The sequence below is a fragment of the Ursus americanus genome, chromosome 12, assembly GCF_024610735.1.
Source record: "Ursus americanus isolate L20-20 chromosome 12, mUrsAme1.1.p, whole genome shotgun sequence".
NCBI classification, from domain to species: domain Eukaryota; kingdom Metazoa; phylum Chordata; class Mammalia; order Carnivora; family Ursidae; genus Ursus; species Ursus americanus.
In genome coordinates this window covers 64,513,525-64,528,808 of record NC_142138.1, presented here as the reverse complement: position 1 = coordinate 64,528,808, position 15,284 = coordinate 64,513,525, and the positions used below count along the sequence as shown (strand labels likewise).

Below are 15,284 nucleotides of genomic sequence, written 5' to 3'. Positions count from 1 at the left end.
ATTTATTTAGCACCCTGTAGGCAGAGTGAACCTCTTACATTTTAAGTCAGGTTAGGTTACTGTTGTGTGCAAACTCTTACAATGACTTCTGGTTACACTCAGAGCAAAATAACTGTAAGACCCAACATAATCAGATTCCCCACTACCTGTATGACATCATCTCCTACCAATAGGAGTCCTCCTGACTCACTTTACTATTAACAAGTGGGCCTACTTGCTGTTCTAGAATTACCGAACTCATTCCTGTATGTCAGTCTTTACACTTTACCTACGGGTCTCTGAATAGGAAGCTTTTCCAAACATACCGTACAAAACAATGAAGTAAGCCCTCATCACTAATCTCTCTTAACCTGCATTATTTCCCCAATAACACTTACCACCATCTGATTACATATAATTCTTTATTTGTAAGATTTAGAACTTCTCTCACAAGAGAGACAGATAAGAGTTCTAAGAGGGAGAGAAGGGACAAAACAGAAGACAGGCATTATTCAAAGGAGTAGTGACCGCGAAATCTTCCAAAATTGATAAAAACGTAAGTTCTTAGACTGATGGAACATTATGAGTCCTTTAGAGAATAATCCACATGTGGGCACATGGTAATGGAATTACAGAACACAGGGGAAAAAAGATTAAAACAAGGGGGAAACAAGACAGATTACCTGTGAAAAATAACACTGATAGCATACTTTCTAATAGTATAACAGAAACAGGAAGATGATGGAACTGTACCTTTCACAGCTTAAGAGAAAATAATCAACCTCTAATCCTATACTCAACTATAATATCCAGTATGAGAGAGCCTTATATCCACATGGCTTCCACTGGGTCTCCTCTCAGAGATGTCACCGTAACAAAGAGTCCTTCACTAGCCACCCCATGTAAAATGGCAACCCACACTACTTACTCCAATCCTACTTGGTCTCCTTTGCTGTTCTCCACAGCATTTATCACCACCTGATATACTATATGTGTCTTGAAGATTTATTTACTGTTTTTCTCCCAAAACTGAGTACAGACTCAAGGAGAAGTACGACTGTTTTATTCATTACTGTATCCACAGAAGCCAGAACAGTGCCTTTCCCAGAGGACGCATTCAATAAAATTTATTTATTCCTTCATTCAGTCAGTCATCCATTCATTCATTAATTTGGAAGTTTCAAATACAAGTTGGACCCTGCTAGACAATTACACAAGAGGGAGATGAGCTAAATTAAAGCATTCTAAGAGACTTATGTTCTTCAGAAGAAGGATAAAGAAACTAATTTTAAACTTCAATGTATACATATAAAATTTTAAGGATAACCCCAGAATGAATGGAAATGACAAGTATAAATGCCAATGAAGTGGAGGAAAAAAGACATAAAGTAACATAATCCAAAAAAAGGGAAGCAGGAAAAACAATGAAAGTACAATAATGATATAGGTTGAAAAATAAAGATGGAAGACTCAACTCCAAATATATGTTATCACAATAAATGTAAATATTACAAACTTGACAGTTAAAAGACTCCAAGACTGGATAAAAATAACAAAATCCAAATACATACTACATGCAAAATATATAGCTAAAACATATGACACAGAAAGGTTAAAAGTAAAGGGATGGTAAATGATGTGCTGATTATTAAGCTTTTTTCCTTCAGGTTCAAATCTATCCTTCTATAGTCTAGCTGGTATACTGGAATTGGAACTCTACAAATGCATCTCCCTAGTCAGCTGGCTCCCTTATGGGCCATGCCAATGGGAGGTTTTACAGTTTTACAAAGATAATACAGGGCTGGAGGAAGGAGAAAGGACTTATTCCTTCCTATTTACTTCTGGTTTCTGACAGTGTCAAACCAGCCACGGTTCTTCGCCCTGGCAGTGTTAGTTGGTTCCACATTACAGTTCCCCTGCTGCACATCACATTCTCCAAATCCGCCTCACTGTGACCCACTGGCTAGGGTTCCTTCTCTTCAGAGGTCCGAGTCCCAGCTCTAAAAAAGCCTTTTTAAGAGCTCCTTACATACCAGAAACAGAGTCCCAAATTACTAAATTTGTATAATCCCAACTTCTTCCCACTATTCTCACAGTCCCAGGGAGGTAGATATTTATTGTAGTTACCACCTCTTGTGATACCACAATGTTCTCTTTCTGCCTTTTTACTTCCCCCATTATTTGGTTAACAATTCTACACATTAAATCCTTTAATTAAAATAAATGGTATAGTTCTGGTTTCCCATTCAGTGAACTGATACAATGATATGCTAGCGGATTATTAGGCCTAATAAAGCTGACATGTTAATGAACAGGAGTATTTGAGACTGTACAGACTCCAATTCTCTCCAAACTAATCTGTAAATTGAAAGCAATCCTCATCTAAATATCAACAATACTCCAGAGCTTCCAAAAACAAAGAGCTAAGAACTGCTAAGATAATTTCCTAGAACAAGATCAGATATCAAGCTTCCTATAAAAATATTGTAGTTAAGACAGTTTAGTACTGATGTAAGAATAAAGAAAAAAGCAAAGAGAAAGCAGTCAGCTCAAATGACTAATGTGGCATGTATCAATAGCAGGGAAATATATGGTTCTAGGATCAACTAATAGTTGCCTATCTCACCCTAAATTAATTCCATATGGATTAAAGTCCTAAATACAAAAGCCAAACTTTAAAACAGTCAGAATGAAATACAGGAATGTATCTTCAATAAGAGTAGGGATTTCTTAAATAACATACAAAAAGCACATCCTTTAAGCACCACATAGCCCAACGGGGGCAGGGGGGGGATCAACTGTATTTCTCAGCCTCCCTTTACACTAAGGTCGGGCTGTATGAGTCAAATCTACTCAATAGTATATAAGCAAAATTGAGGTAACTGACTCCTATAAAGTGTTCTTATAGAAAAGTCTTGTATCTTTCCCTCTTTTCTAAACTGGAAGGTTTATCCACCTTATTGAGGAACCATCTTGGACCATGAGACTAAAGCTATACCCTGAAGTTGACAGAGCAACAAGACAAAGAATCGTAGATCCTTAAGGATCAAGGAGCTACCCAAAGCAACCCTAAACTGCTTATCTCTGTGCTTAACTTACTTGAAATGGAAATAAACATCCATCTTGTTTAAGCTATTTTATATTAGATTTTCTGCCACTCACAGACAAACCTAACTGATAATAAAAATTGTTCTAACTGATATATGTCCAAAATGCTAGAATAATATAAAAGAAAGCAATCCACTCTTGTGTGGTTAGCATCAAGAAAGCATGAGAGAAGAAACAACAATAGATTTAAATTACATTTTGAGTGATGCAGAATCTGCCAAAAAGAAAAACACATAGTGAAAGAGTGACTTCTGACCATAGCAAGAAAGAAAGAACAGCAAGCACAAATATCACGAAAGATGATAATGAATGTGACAAAACAGTCCATACAACTTGTGGCTCAATACTGGTAATAATGAAAATAATTGCTACCATTTACAAGCACTTAACGTGTACCAGATTATCTCAAATAATCCTTACGATATTGCAATGCAATAGCAATTTTATCAAAGATTTAGAAAAACTAAGGAACTTTCCCAAGTCACACAGCAAGAATGTAGCTATGCTGGGCTTCCAATTTTAGTCACACCACTTAACAACAATGCCAAAATGCTGGAAGGAGGGGCATCGGCCTAGTAACAAAGGTTCATCAAAGCTGTACCAGATTACTCAATCTTTAAAAAATAATAAAACACTTATTGTTTATAACATAGTTTATACTTTCCTGGTATTTCTACTCCCATGTGTTTTTTTTTCCTGTAACTACCGCTTAACACACTGAACACGTTGCCTCAAATGATAAGGTTAAGAAAAGTGAAAGGAAGATGGTGAGAAAGGGTATGTATTTTATGAAAAAGTTAAATAACGAATCTAATCCCAAAGGAAGACAGGCAATTTAGGATTTCCTTAAACTGCTAGTATAACGTTCAAAACTACTATGGTGAGACACTGTCTTTTCAAGGTCAAAGAAGTCACCAATTGTATACTCACCACACTAAAATCAAGGTTGTCTTCAATCCATTTCTGCCCATCTCGGAATTCATCATGAAGTCCCATGATATAAAGGGTATCCAAAGCATCTACTATGGTAGCACCCATTTGTGAACTTCCTATATTTGGAGTGGGGGGAAAACTGTCATTAATAACATGTCCTTCATATAAGGTCTGTTTTAATTTTTTAATATATAAAAAATCAAAGTAGAAATATAAAGACCAAAAATAATACCCAACTTGGTTTACTTTTCCTTAAGAACAAATAATAAACACTGTTCAATATATTTTCCTAAAGATGACATGTTGACAACTAATAGGAAGGTAAAGGAAAACTAAAATTGTAACTCTCTTTCATTTTATTCCTGGTCACAGTATGCGATATCTACCTACTCGATGAAGTTAAAAAAAAAAAAGGATTAATTCAAGACATGGGGAGGGTGGTTCAAGATGTTAAGCCAAGTCATAAGACAACCATTCTCTTCTGGTACAAATGCACAGGAAGGGCAAAAAATATACTTAGAAATAATAATAAAAGGGGCGCCTGGGTGGCACAGCAGTTAAGCATCTGCCTTCGGCTCAGGGCATGATCCCAGCGTTCTGGGATCGAGCCCCACATCAGGCTCCTCCGCTATGAGCCTGCTTCTTCCTCTCCCACTCCCCCTGCTTGTGTTCCCTCTCTCGCTGGCTGTCTCTATCTCTGCAAATAAATAAATAAAATCTTAAAAAAAAAAAAAGAAATAATAATAAAAGTACAATAAGGCTAGATGACCATAGTAAAACAGAAACTATAATAATCCTTACCAATCAAAAAGCAGGTTAATCATAATGAAAAATAAAGTATTAAACAAAATGTGAGTAGAAAAAAATCAAAATAATAAGATTTATACCCATTTTCGAGAGAAAGAATCTTGATGTTAAAGGAAACAAATCAGGGAGAGAGAAACTAATTCAACAAAACTAGCTGAAAGCAAAACTAGACACTGAACACATGACAAGAAAACAGGTCAATCGTACTAATGAACAGAACTGCAAAATTCTGAATACACTTTAACACAAATCTAACAGCATAGTAAAAAAAATAAGTAACAAGGAGCAGATGAGTCCCCCAACCCCAGTAATGCAAGTATTTCTATCTTCTGAGAATGAAAATTATCCACACCTGTTACTACCTATATTAAAATGGCTTTACTACTGTCTTCATCAACATGAGTTTACTGTTCCCCTGGCCCAGAAGGATAAAAGTTGCAAAATAATTTTACTGCTCATTCCAGAACCTCCTGAAAGACCCATCAACTCTTCAACGGAAAGTTATCAAATGACGGCCTAAACCCCAAAACTCTGAACTCCTTACCTCCAAATTCTCCGCTTACCAATCCTAAACTATTATATTATGGTCCTCACCCAATCACAACCAAGTACCCCTACCCCTACCAAAAGGCCCATCTTAACTCAGACTTAAAATCTCAATAAATATCTCAACTTTGTCCTTTTCCATCCGTCAGGCTAGTAAGGCTCTGGTGAGGTAGTGATCGACTGTACCACAGGTAAGCATTAAACTCAGCTTTGTCTTATCAACAAGTCACGTTTGACACTTAGTTACTATTCTTTCTTTTCTTTCTTTTTTCTTCCATTCTTTTTCCCACTGGGTAAACAGTGCTTTCTTCTGACACTTTAAAGCTATACAAATTCATTCTTAAAATGTCCTTAACTTACATCACATTTTCTTCTTTACATGATTCTAACAATTTTTTCAACTTATCAATAAGTATTATCTTTCCACTAACAAGACAAGCACTCCACCACACTCTGATAAATTCCTGGGTCTTTTCCCCACTTAAGTTCTCTTCATATTGACATTAACTAGGTTTGTTCTGGGTTATCACAGACATACTTTCCTTTTACTTTTCTTTGTTCCTCAGCTCTTTACTAAGATGATAAATATTGTATCAAAATTTTAATCACCCATATATCCCTATCTCTTCCATAATCACTTAAGTATGTATCTCTTTTTATGTAGTTCATCCAAAATATTTTTCATGCTTACTTTAAAACCTTAAGAGTACCTGTTTTTGCTCTTATTTCAATTTTTATAGGTAGTCATGCTTCAGTTATCTAGTTATTTATGGAGTCCTGGAAGTGCATATTCCTCTAAGGTGCTGACAATTCTGGAATGGAAAAAGGCCTGACCCACCAGTTCTGTACCAATTCTGGTTAATTCCACAAGAAGTCTGTGCCATGGGCTAAACAGCCCAAGGAAGAGAAAAACAAAACTGAAGTTCCTGGCTATCATTATGATTGTTTACCTAGACAACTCAAGATTTCAACTGGAAAAACTTAAAAGGTCTAAAACTACCCTTGGGTCAAAGAAGTAAAACACAATACTGTAGAATGTGTAAAACATCAATAAAGTTTTATTATGAGAACATAGGATTCAACTAATGCAGTTCTCAGAAACTCCTAACTTGAAAATTTTATGTTATTTAATACGAACAAATGAAAATAATTGAATTCACAACATTCTACTATGGAAGAAAAAGAACGATAAACCTGAGCAAAAAGTTAAAAGAATCAGAAAAGTTAAAGGCAAAAATTAATGAATTAGAAATAAAGAACATTGTCAAAAATATAAATTCAAGAGGGGCGCCTGGGTGGCTCACTCGTTAAGCGTCTGCCTTCGGCTCAGGGCATGATCCTGGAGTTCTGGGATCGAGCCCCACGTCAGGCTCTTCCATTGGGAGCCTGCTTCTTCCTCTCCCACTCCCCCTGCTTGTGTTCCCTCTCTCGCTGGCTTTATCTCTGTCAAATGAATAAATAAAATCTTTAAAAATATATATATATATATAAATTCAAGAGATAGTTCTATTAGAAGAACTATACAAAGAATCTACCACTAACCAATGTTTAAAAAGTGGCCAGGGAATACAAAAATACAAAATGAGAAATAAGACTGCATCAACAGACAGATATAGAGGAAACTAAGAAAACTATAAAAAGCCCATTTTAGTCATATCATACCAATAAATTTGAAAAAAAAATGAGTGCAACTGATTTTCTGTGAATATATATTATATATTTAATATTATATATAGTAACACATAAAATAAAAATATTATATATATAAAACTGACTTACGAAAGAAACATAAAATCTAAACAAAACAGACCACGAAACAGAGGAAATTAAGTTCTCAAAGAACTACCCATCATAAAAGTATCATACTCTGGAAGTTTCACAGAAGATTCTACTTGAATTTTAAGAACAGTAAGTCCTACATAAATTTTTATAGAACACAGGAAGAGAGATCTTAAAATTCAATTTCTGCATACCATTGATGCAAAAATCTCAGTAAGAAAAATAAAAGTACTATCTCATCTCATTTGTGAGCATCATGGAAATCTTAAAGAGTGAAACTGCTGAGCTGGATGGTAAGCTTATGTTTAACTTTACAAGAGACTGACAGACGGCTCTCCAGGGTGTACCATTTTATACACGTGGCAACAATGCAGACAAGCTCTGGCTGCTCTACCATTCTCGTCAACATTTGGTACTGCTGCCCTTTTTAATTTTAGACATTCTAATGAGTGTGTAGGATTTTGCATTGTGGGTTGAATTTTCATTTCTCTGGGAATTGATGTGCTTATTGGCTATTCATAAACCTTATTTGGTATATAAATTATTTATATATTCTAAATACATTCTTGTGTATGTACCACAAAGATTTTCTCCAAGGCTTACCTAACTTAGCAGTTTCTTAATGTCTTTTGGAGAGCAGAAATTTTTAATTTTTATGAAGTCCAATTTATTCATTTTTCCTTTTATGGTTTATGCTTTTTGTATTCTAAAAACTCTTTTCTTACCTCAAAGTCATAAAGATTTTCTCCAAAGCTTTCTACAGGAAGTTTCACACTTTTCACTTTTATGTTTAGATTTATGAATCATTTCAGGTTAATTTTTATGTACAATGAACAGTCAACGTTTGTTATTTTTCTATACAAATATGTAGCTGATCTAGCATGACTTACTGAAGTTGATCTTTTTACCTACTGAATTTCTCAGGCACCTTTGAATCAACCATGTTATGTGCAGTCCTAGTTCTGTTCTTTTCCACTGATCTGTCTGTCCTTATGCTAAAATAAGACTGTCCTCATTACTGCAGCTTTAAAGTAAATCTTAAAATCAGGTAATACAAATCCCTCAACTTAGTTCTTCTTTTTAAAAAATTATTCTATTGCACATGCCTTGCATGTTCATACAGATTTTTGACTCAGCCTATCAATTTGATTGGGATTTCTTTAAATTTAAATATGAATTTTAAGAGAACTGACATCCCCACAGTATTTGAGTATTCCAATTCATGAACGTGGCATCTCTCTCCATTTACTTAAGTCCTTTGAAATTTCTCTCGATAATCACTTAGTTTTTAAGTGTACAGGTTTTGCACATATTTTGTTAAATTCATCCACATGCAGTTCATATTTTTGATGCTATTGCAAATGATATTATTTTTAAATTGCACTATGACTGTTTAGCACTAGTATATAGAAATATAATATATTTTGTACATTGAACTTGTACCTTATGACCTTACTGAATTTTATTCAATCTAGTACTTTGTTGGTGTTGTCCGGTAGACCTTAAGATTTTCTTTATGGACAATCTTGTTGATTGCAAGTAAAAACCTTGTACTTCTTCATTTCCAATCTTTATACCTCTTTTGTCTTTTTCTTACTTTAGTGTACTGGCTAGGACCTCAACTTCAATGCTACACAAAAGTGAGAGAGCAGACATACTTGCCTAGCTCATAATCTAAGGGGAAAACATTTAGTGCTCCAATATTAAGCATGTGGCAAACTTTTTCCAATTGTTTTATTTTGGGGTATCTGTGTGTCTGTGTGTTAATGTACAAGCAGTGGGTGCGAAGAGCAGCACAGGGAGAGGGAGAAGCAGGCTCCCCGCTAAGCAAGAAGCCCTATGTGGAGCTTGATCCCAGGACCCTGAGATCATGACCCTAGCCAAAGGCAAATGCTTAACCAAATGAGCCACCCAGGTGCTCCCCTTAATATTTTCAATTATGCTAATTTCTGAATATTAAACCAACCATGCAATAGTCATAAGGTATTATTCATTTTAGGTATTGCTGAACTAGATTACTAAGATTTGGCTAAAGATTTTTACATCTATATTCACGAGAAGCACTGGTCTACATTTTGCTTTTCTTGTAATATTGTTGTTTGGTTTTGGTATTACAGGTTTGGTGGTGCTATCAAGAAGACATAACAATCCTAAATGTGTAAACACTTAACAAGAATATATGAATATATGATATATAAGAAGCAAAAACTGACCGAACTTAAAGGGCTAGGACACAAATCCAAAATTATAGCTGAGGACTTCAACACCTGTCTCTTAGGAAGTGATAGAACTACTGGACAGAAATTTAGCAAGCACAAAGGAAGGCTGAACAACTCCACTAATAATCAATGGGATCTAACATCAATAGAACATTCTACCCAATAACAGCAGATGACACTCGCACAGGTTCTTTTTAAGCACAAATGGAACATTCACCAAGGTAGATAGACCATAAGCTGGATCATAAAGTAAATCTTAAACAATTTAAAAGAAGTGAAATATAGGGACACCTGGGTGGCTCAGTTCATTGAGCGTCTGCCTTCGGCTCAGGTAACAATCCCAGCAGCCTGGGATCGAGCCCCACATCAGGCTCCTTGCTCGGCTCCTTGCTCAATGGGGAGCCTGTTTCTCCCTCTCCTTTGCCACTCCCCACTCCCCCTGCTTGTGCTCCTTTGCTCTCTCTCACTCTCTGTCAAATAAATAAATCATATCTTAAAAAAAATAACTGAAATGTAGTATAGTCTCTAACCATAATAGAAATAAACTAAATTTCAATAACAGAAAGATAAAAGGAAAATATCTAAATGTTTGAAAATTAAACAACTTACTCATGGAAAATACTTTTTTCCTCAAGTGGAAAAACACATGGCTTTTCCTATGTGCTTCTATTTTTTAAATTAAATTCCAGTTAGTTAACATACAGTGTACTATTAGTTTCAGGTGTACAATATAGTGATTTACATATGACACCCAGTGTTCATCATAACAAGTGCACTCCTTAATCCCCATCAGCTATTTCACCCATCCCCCCACCCACCTCCCCTCTGGGAACAATCAGTTTATTCTCCGTAGTTAAGAGTTTGTTTCTTCGTTTACCTCTTTTTTCTTCCCCCATGTTCCTTTGTTCTGTTTCTAAAAATCATATGGTATTTGTCTTTCTCTGACTTATTTTGCTTAGCATAATACTCTCCAGATCCATCTACGTCATTTCAAATGGCAAGATTTCATTCTCTTTTATGGTTGACTGATATTCCCTTGTATATATACACATCTTTTTTTTATTTTTTATTTACATTCAATTAATTAACATATGGTGAATTATTAGTTTCAGACCTAGGGTCAGTGATTCATCAGTCTTATATAATAGCCAGTGCTCATTATAAAACGTGTGCTTCTTACTGTCCATCACCCAATTATCCCATCCCCCCACCCTCTCTCCCCTACAGCAACCCTCAGTTTTGTTTCCTCTGATTAAGAGTCTCTTATGGTTTGTCTCCCTCTCTGATTTCGTCTTTATTTTTCCTTCTCTTCCCCTATAATCCTCTGTTTTGTTTCTTAAATTCCACAAGTGAGATCATATGAGAATTCCCTTTCTCTGACTGACTTATTTCACATAGCATAATACCCTCTAGTTCCATCCACATCACTGCGAATGGCAAGATTTCATTTTTTGATGGCTGTGTCATACTCCAGTGTATATATGTACAACATCTTCTTTATCCATTCATCTGCCCACTTTCAATAATTGGGCGACTGTGGACACTGCTGCTATAAACATTGGGGTGCAGGTGCCCCTTCAGATCACTGCATTTGTATCTTTGGGGTAAATACCCAGTAGTGCAATTGCTGGTTCATTGGGTGGCTCTATTTTGAACTTTTTGAGGAACCTCCATACTGTTTTCCAGAGTGGCTGCACCATTTTGCATTGCCACCAACAGTGTTAACAGGGTTCCCCTTTCTCTGCATCCTCACCAACATCTGTCATTTTCTGACTTGTTGATTTTAGCCATTCTGACCAGCATAAGTTGGTATCTCATTGTGGTTTTGATTTGTATTTCCCTGATGTCAAGTGATGTTGAGCACTTTCTCATGAGTCTGTTGGCCGTTTGTATGCCTTCTTTGGAAAAATGTCTGTTCATGTCTTTTTTTTTTTTTTAAGATTTTATTTATTTAGACAGAGACAGCCAGCGAGAGAGGGAACACAAGCAGGGGGAGTGGGAGAGGAAGAAGTAGGCTTCCAGCGGAGGAGCCTGATGTAGGGCTCGATCCCACAACGCCGGATCACGCCCTGAGCCGAAGGCAGACGCTTAATGACTGCGCTACCCAGGCACCCCTGTTCATGTCTTCTGCCCATTTCTTGATTGGATTATTTGTTCTTTAAGTGTTGAGTTTGTTAAGTTCCTTACAGATTTTGGATACTAGCGCTTTATCTAATAATACATTGACAAATAACTTCTCCATTCTGTCGGTTGTCTTTTGGTTTTGTTGACTGCTTCCCTTGCTGTGCAAAAGCTTTTTGTATTGATGAAGTCCCAATAGTTCATTTTTGCCTTTGTATCCCTTGCCTTTGGAGAGGAGTCTAGCAAGAAGTAGCTTGAGGTCACAGAGGTTGCTGCCTGAGTTCTCCTCTAGGATTTCAATGGATTCCTGTCTCACAGGACCTAAGTCTTTTATCCATTTTGAGTACATTTTTGTGTATGGTGTAAGGAAATGGTCCAGTTTCATTCTTCTGCATGTAGCTGTCCAATTTTCCCAACACCATTTGTTGAAGAGACTGTCTTTTTTCTACTGGATATTCCTCCCTGTGTAATCGAAGATTAGTTGGCCATAAAGTTGAGGGTCTATTTCTGGGTTTTCTATACTGTTCCACTGATCTATTTGCCTGTTTTTGTGCCAGTACCATACTGTCTTGATGATTACAGCTTTAAAAATAGAGCCTGAAGTCCAGCATTGTGATGCCACAAGCTTTAGTTCTCTTTTTCAACATTCCTTTGGCTATTCGGGGTCTTTTGTGAGTCCACACAAATTTTAGGATTATTTGTCCCAACTCTGCGAAAAAAGTTAATGGTATTTTGATAGGGATTGCATTGAATGTATAGATTGCTTTGTGTAGCATAGACATTTTAACAATATTTGTTCTTCTAATCCATGAGCATGGGATGTATTTTTTTTTTCCATTTCTTTGTGTCATCTTCAATTTCTTTCATCAGTGTTTAAGTACAGGTCTTTCACCTTATTGGTTAGGTTTATTGCTACATATCTTATTATTTTTGGTGCAACTGTAAAAGGGATTGACTCCTTAATTTCTCTTTCTGCTGCTTCATTATTAATGTATAGAAATGAAATGGATTTCTCTGCATTAATTTTTATATCCTGTCATCTGCTGAATTCCTGTATGAGTTCTAGCAATTTTGGGGGGGAGTCTTTTGGGTTTTCCAGAGTACCATGTCATCTGCAAAGAGTGAGACGGACTTCTTCTTTGCTGATTTGATGCCTTTTATTTCTTTTTCTTGTCTGACTGCTGAGGCTAGGACTTCTAGTACTATGATGAACAACAGTGGTGATAGTGGACATCCCTGCTGTGTTCCTGACCTTGGGGGAAAAGCTCTCAATTATTCTCCATTGAGAATGATTTCACGTGGGCTTTTCATAGATGGCTTTTATAATATTGAGGTATGTTCCCTCTATCCCTACACTGTGAAGAGTTTTAAGCAAGAAAGGATGGTGTACTTTATCAAATGCTTTTTCTGCATATATTGAGAGGATCATATGATTCTTGTCCTTTCTTTTATTTATGTAGTGTATCATACTGATTGATTTGTAGATGCTGAACCGCCCTCGCAGTCCAGGAATAAATCCCACTTGGTCATGGTGAATAATCCTTTTAATGTACTGTTGGATCCTATTGGCTAGTATCTTGATGATAATTTTTGCATTCATGTTCATCAGGGATATTGGTCTGTAACTCTCTTCTTTAGTGGGGTCTTTGTCTGGTTTTGGGATCAAGGTAATGCTGGCCTCAGAGAATGGGTTTGGAAATTTTCCATCCATTTCTAGTTTTTGAAAGAGCTTCAGAAAAATACATATTAATTCTTCTTGAAACGTTTGATAGAATTCCCCTGGGAAGCCATCCAATCCTGGACTCTTGTTTGTTGGGAGATTTTTGGATTACTGCTTCAATTTCCTTGCTGGTTATGGATCTGTTCAGGTTTTCTATTTCTTCCTGGTTCAGTTTTGGTAGTTTATATGTTTCTAGGAATGCATCCATTTCTTCCAGATTGCCTAATTTGTTGGCATACAGTTGTCCATAATATGATCTTATAATTGTATTTCTTTGGTGTTCATTGTGATCTCTCCTCTTTCATTCATGATTTTATTTATTTTGGTCCTTTCTCTTTTCTTTTTGATAAGTCTGGCCAGGGGTTTATCAATCTTATTAATTCTTTCAAAGAACCAGCTCCTAGTTTTATTGATCTGTTCTACTGTTCTTTTGGTTTCTATTTCATTGATTTCTGCTCTACTCTTATTAATTCTCTTCTCCTGCTGGGTTTAGGCGTTATTTGCTGTTCTTTTTCCAGCTCCTTTACATGTAAGGTTAGCTTGTGTATTTGAGACCTTTCTCGTTTCTTAAGAAAGGTTTGTATTGCTATACACTTCCCTCTTAGGACCACCTTTGCTGCATCCCAAAGGTTTTTGAACAGTTGTGTTTTCATTTTCATTTGTTTCCATGAATTTTTTAACTCTTTAATTTCCTGGTTGACCCAATCATTCTTTAGTAAGATGCTCTTTAGCCTCCAGATATTTGAGTTCTTTCCAAATTTCCTCTTGTGATTGAGTTCAAGTTTCAAAGCATTGTGGTCTGAAAATATGCAGGGAATGATTCTAATCTTTTGGTACTGATGAGACCTGATTTGTGACCCAGGATGTGATCTATTCTAAATGTTCCATGAGCACTCAAGAGGAATTTGTATTCTGTTGCTTTAGGACAGAATGCTCTGAATATATCTGTTAAGTCCATCTGGTAAAGTGTGTCATTCAAAGCCCTTGTTTCCTTGTCCATCTTCTACTCAGATGATCTGTCCATTGCAGTGAGTGGAATGTTAAAGTCCCCTACTATTATTTTGTTATTATCAATGAGTTTAATTTTGTTATTAATTAGCTTATATAATTGGCTGCTCCCATGTTAGGGGCATAAATATTTACAATTGTTAGATCTTCTTGGTGGACAGACCCTTTAATTATGATATAGTGTTCTTCCTCATCTTATATTACAGTCTTTGGCCTAAAATCTAATTTATCTGTATAAGGATTACTACCCCAGTTTTCTTTTGATGTCGATTAGCATGATAAATCGTTTTCCACCCCCTCACTTTCAATCTGGAGGTGTCTTTGGGCCTAAAATGAGTCTCTTGCAGACATCATATCGATGGGTCTTGCTTTTTTATTCAACCTGATACCCTGTATCTTTTGATTGGGGCATTTAGCCCATTTACACTCAGATTAACTACTGAAAGATAGGAACTTAGTGCCACTGTATTACCCGCAAAGTCACTGTTTCTGTAGACTGTCTCTGTTTCTTTCTGGTGTATGTTACTTTTGGGCTCTCTCTTTGCTTAAGATATCCCCTTTAATATCTCTTTCAGGGCTGGTTTAGTGATCACAAATTCTTTTCGTTTCTGTTTGTCCTGGAAGTTGTTTTGTTTTGTTTTGTTTTGTTTTAATCATTCGTTCTATTCTGAATGACATCCTGGCTGGATAAAGTATTCTTGGTTGCATTATTTTTCTCATTTAGCACCCTGAATCTATCATGCCAGTCCTTTCTGGCCTACCAGGTCTCTGTGGATAAGTCTGCTGCCAGTCTAATGTGTCTACCCTTGTAGGCTATGGATCTCTTATCCTGAGCTGCCTTCAGGATTTTCTTTGTCTCTGAGATTTGCAAGCTTCACTATTATTATGTCGAGGTGTTGACCTACTTTACTGATTTTGAGGGGGGTTCTCTGGGCCTCTGTGTGGATTTTGATGCCTGTTTCCTTCCCCAGATGAGGAAAGTTCTCTGCTATAATTTGCTCCAATATACCTTCTGCCTACCCCCATCCCTCTCTTCTTCCTGTTCTTCTGGGATCCCAATTATT

At 36.3% G+C, this 15,284-nt stretch overlaps 1 protein-coding gene across 3 annotated transcripts in view; it reads right to left on the bottom strand.

Moving 5' to 3' along the window:
• Positions 1 to 15,284, bottom strand: part of MAN1A2 (mannosidase alpha class 1A member 2) — a 187,814-nt gene that overhangs the window by 115,591 nt on the left and 56,939 nt on the right. For all 3 annotated transcript variants that reach the window (XM_045801407.2, XM_045801408.2, XM_087866198.1), the window contains exon 4: positions 4,018 to 4,136. In XM_045801407.2, the coding sequence (XP_045657363.1) occupies positions 4,018 to 4,136 (119 nt within the window). The remainder of the gene's footprint in view (positions 1 to 4,017; positions 4,137 to 15,284) is intronic.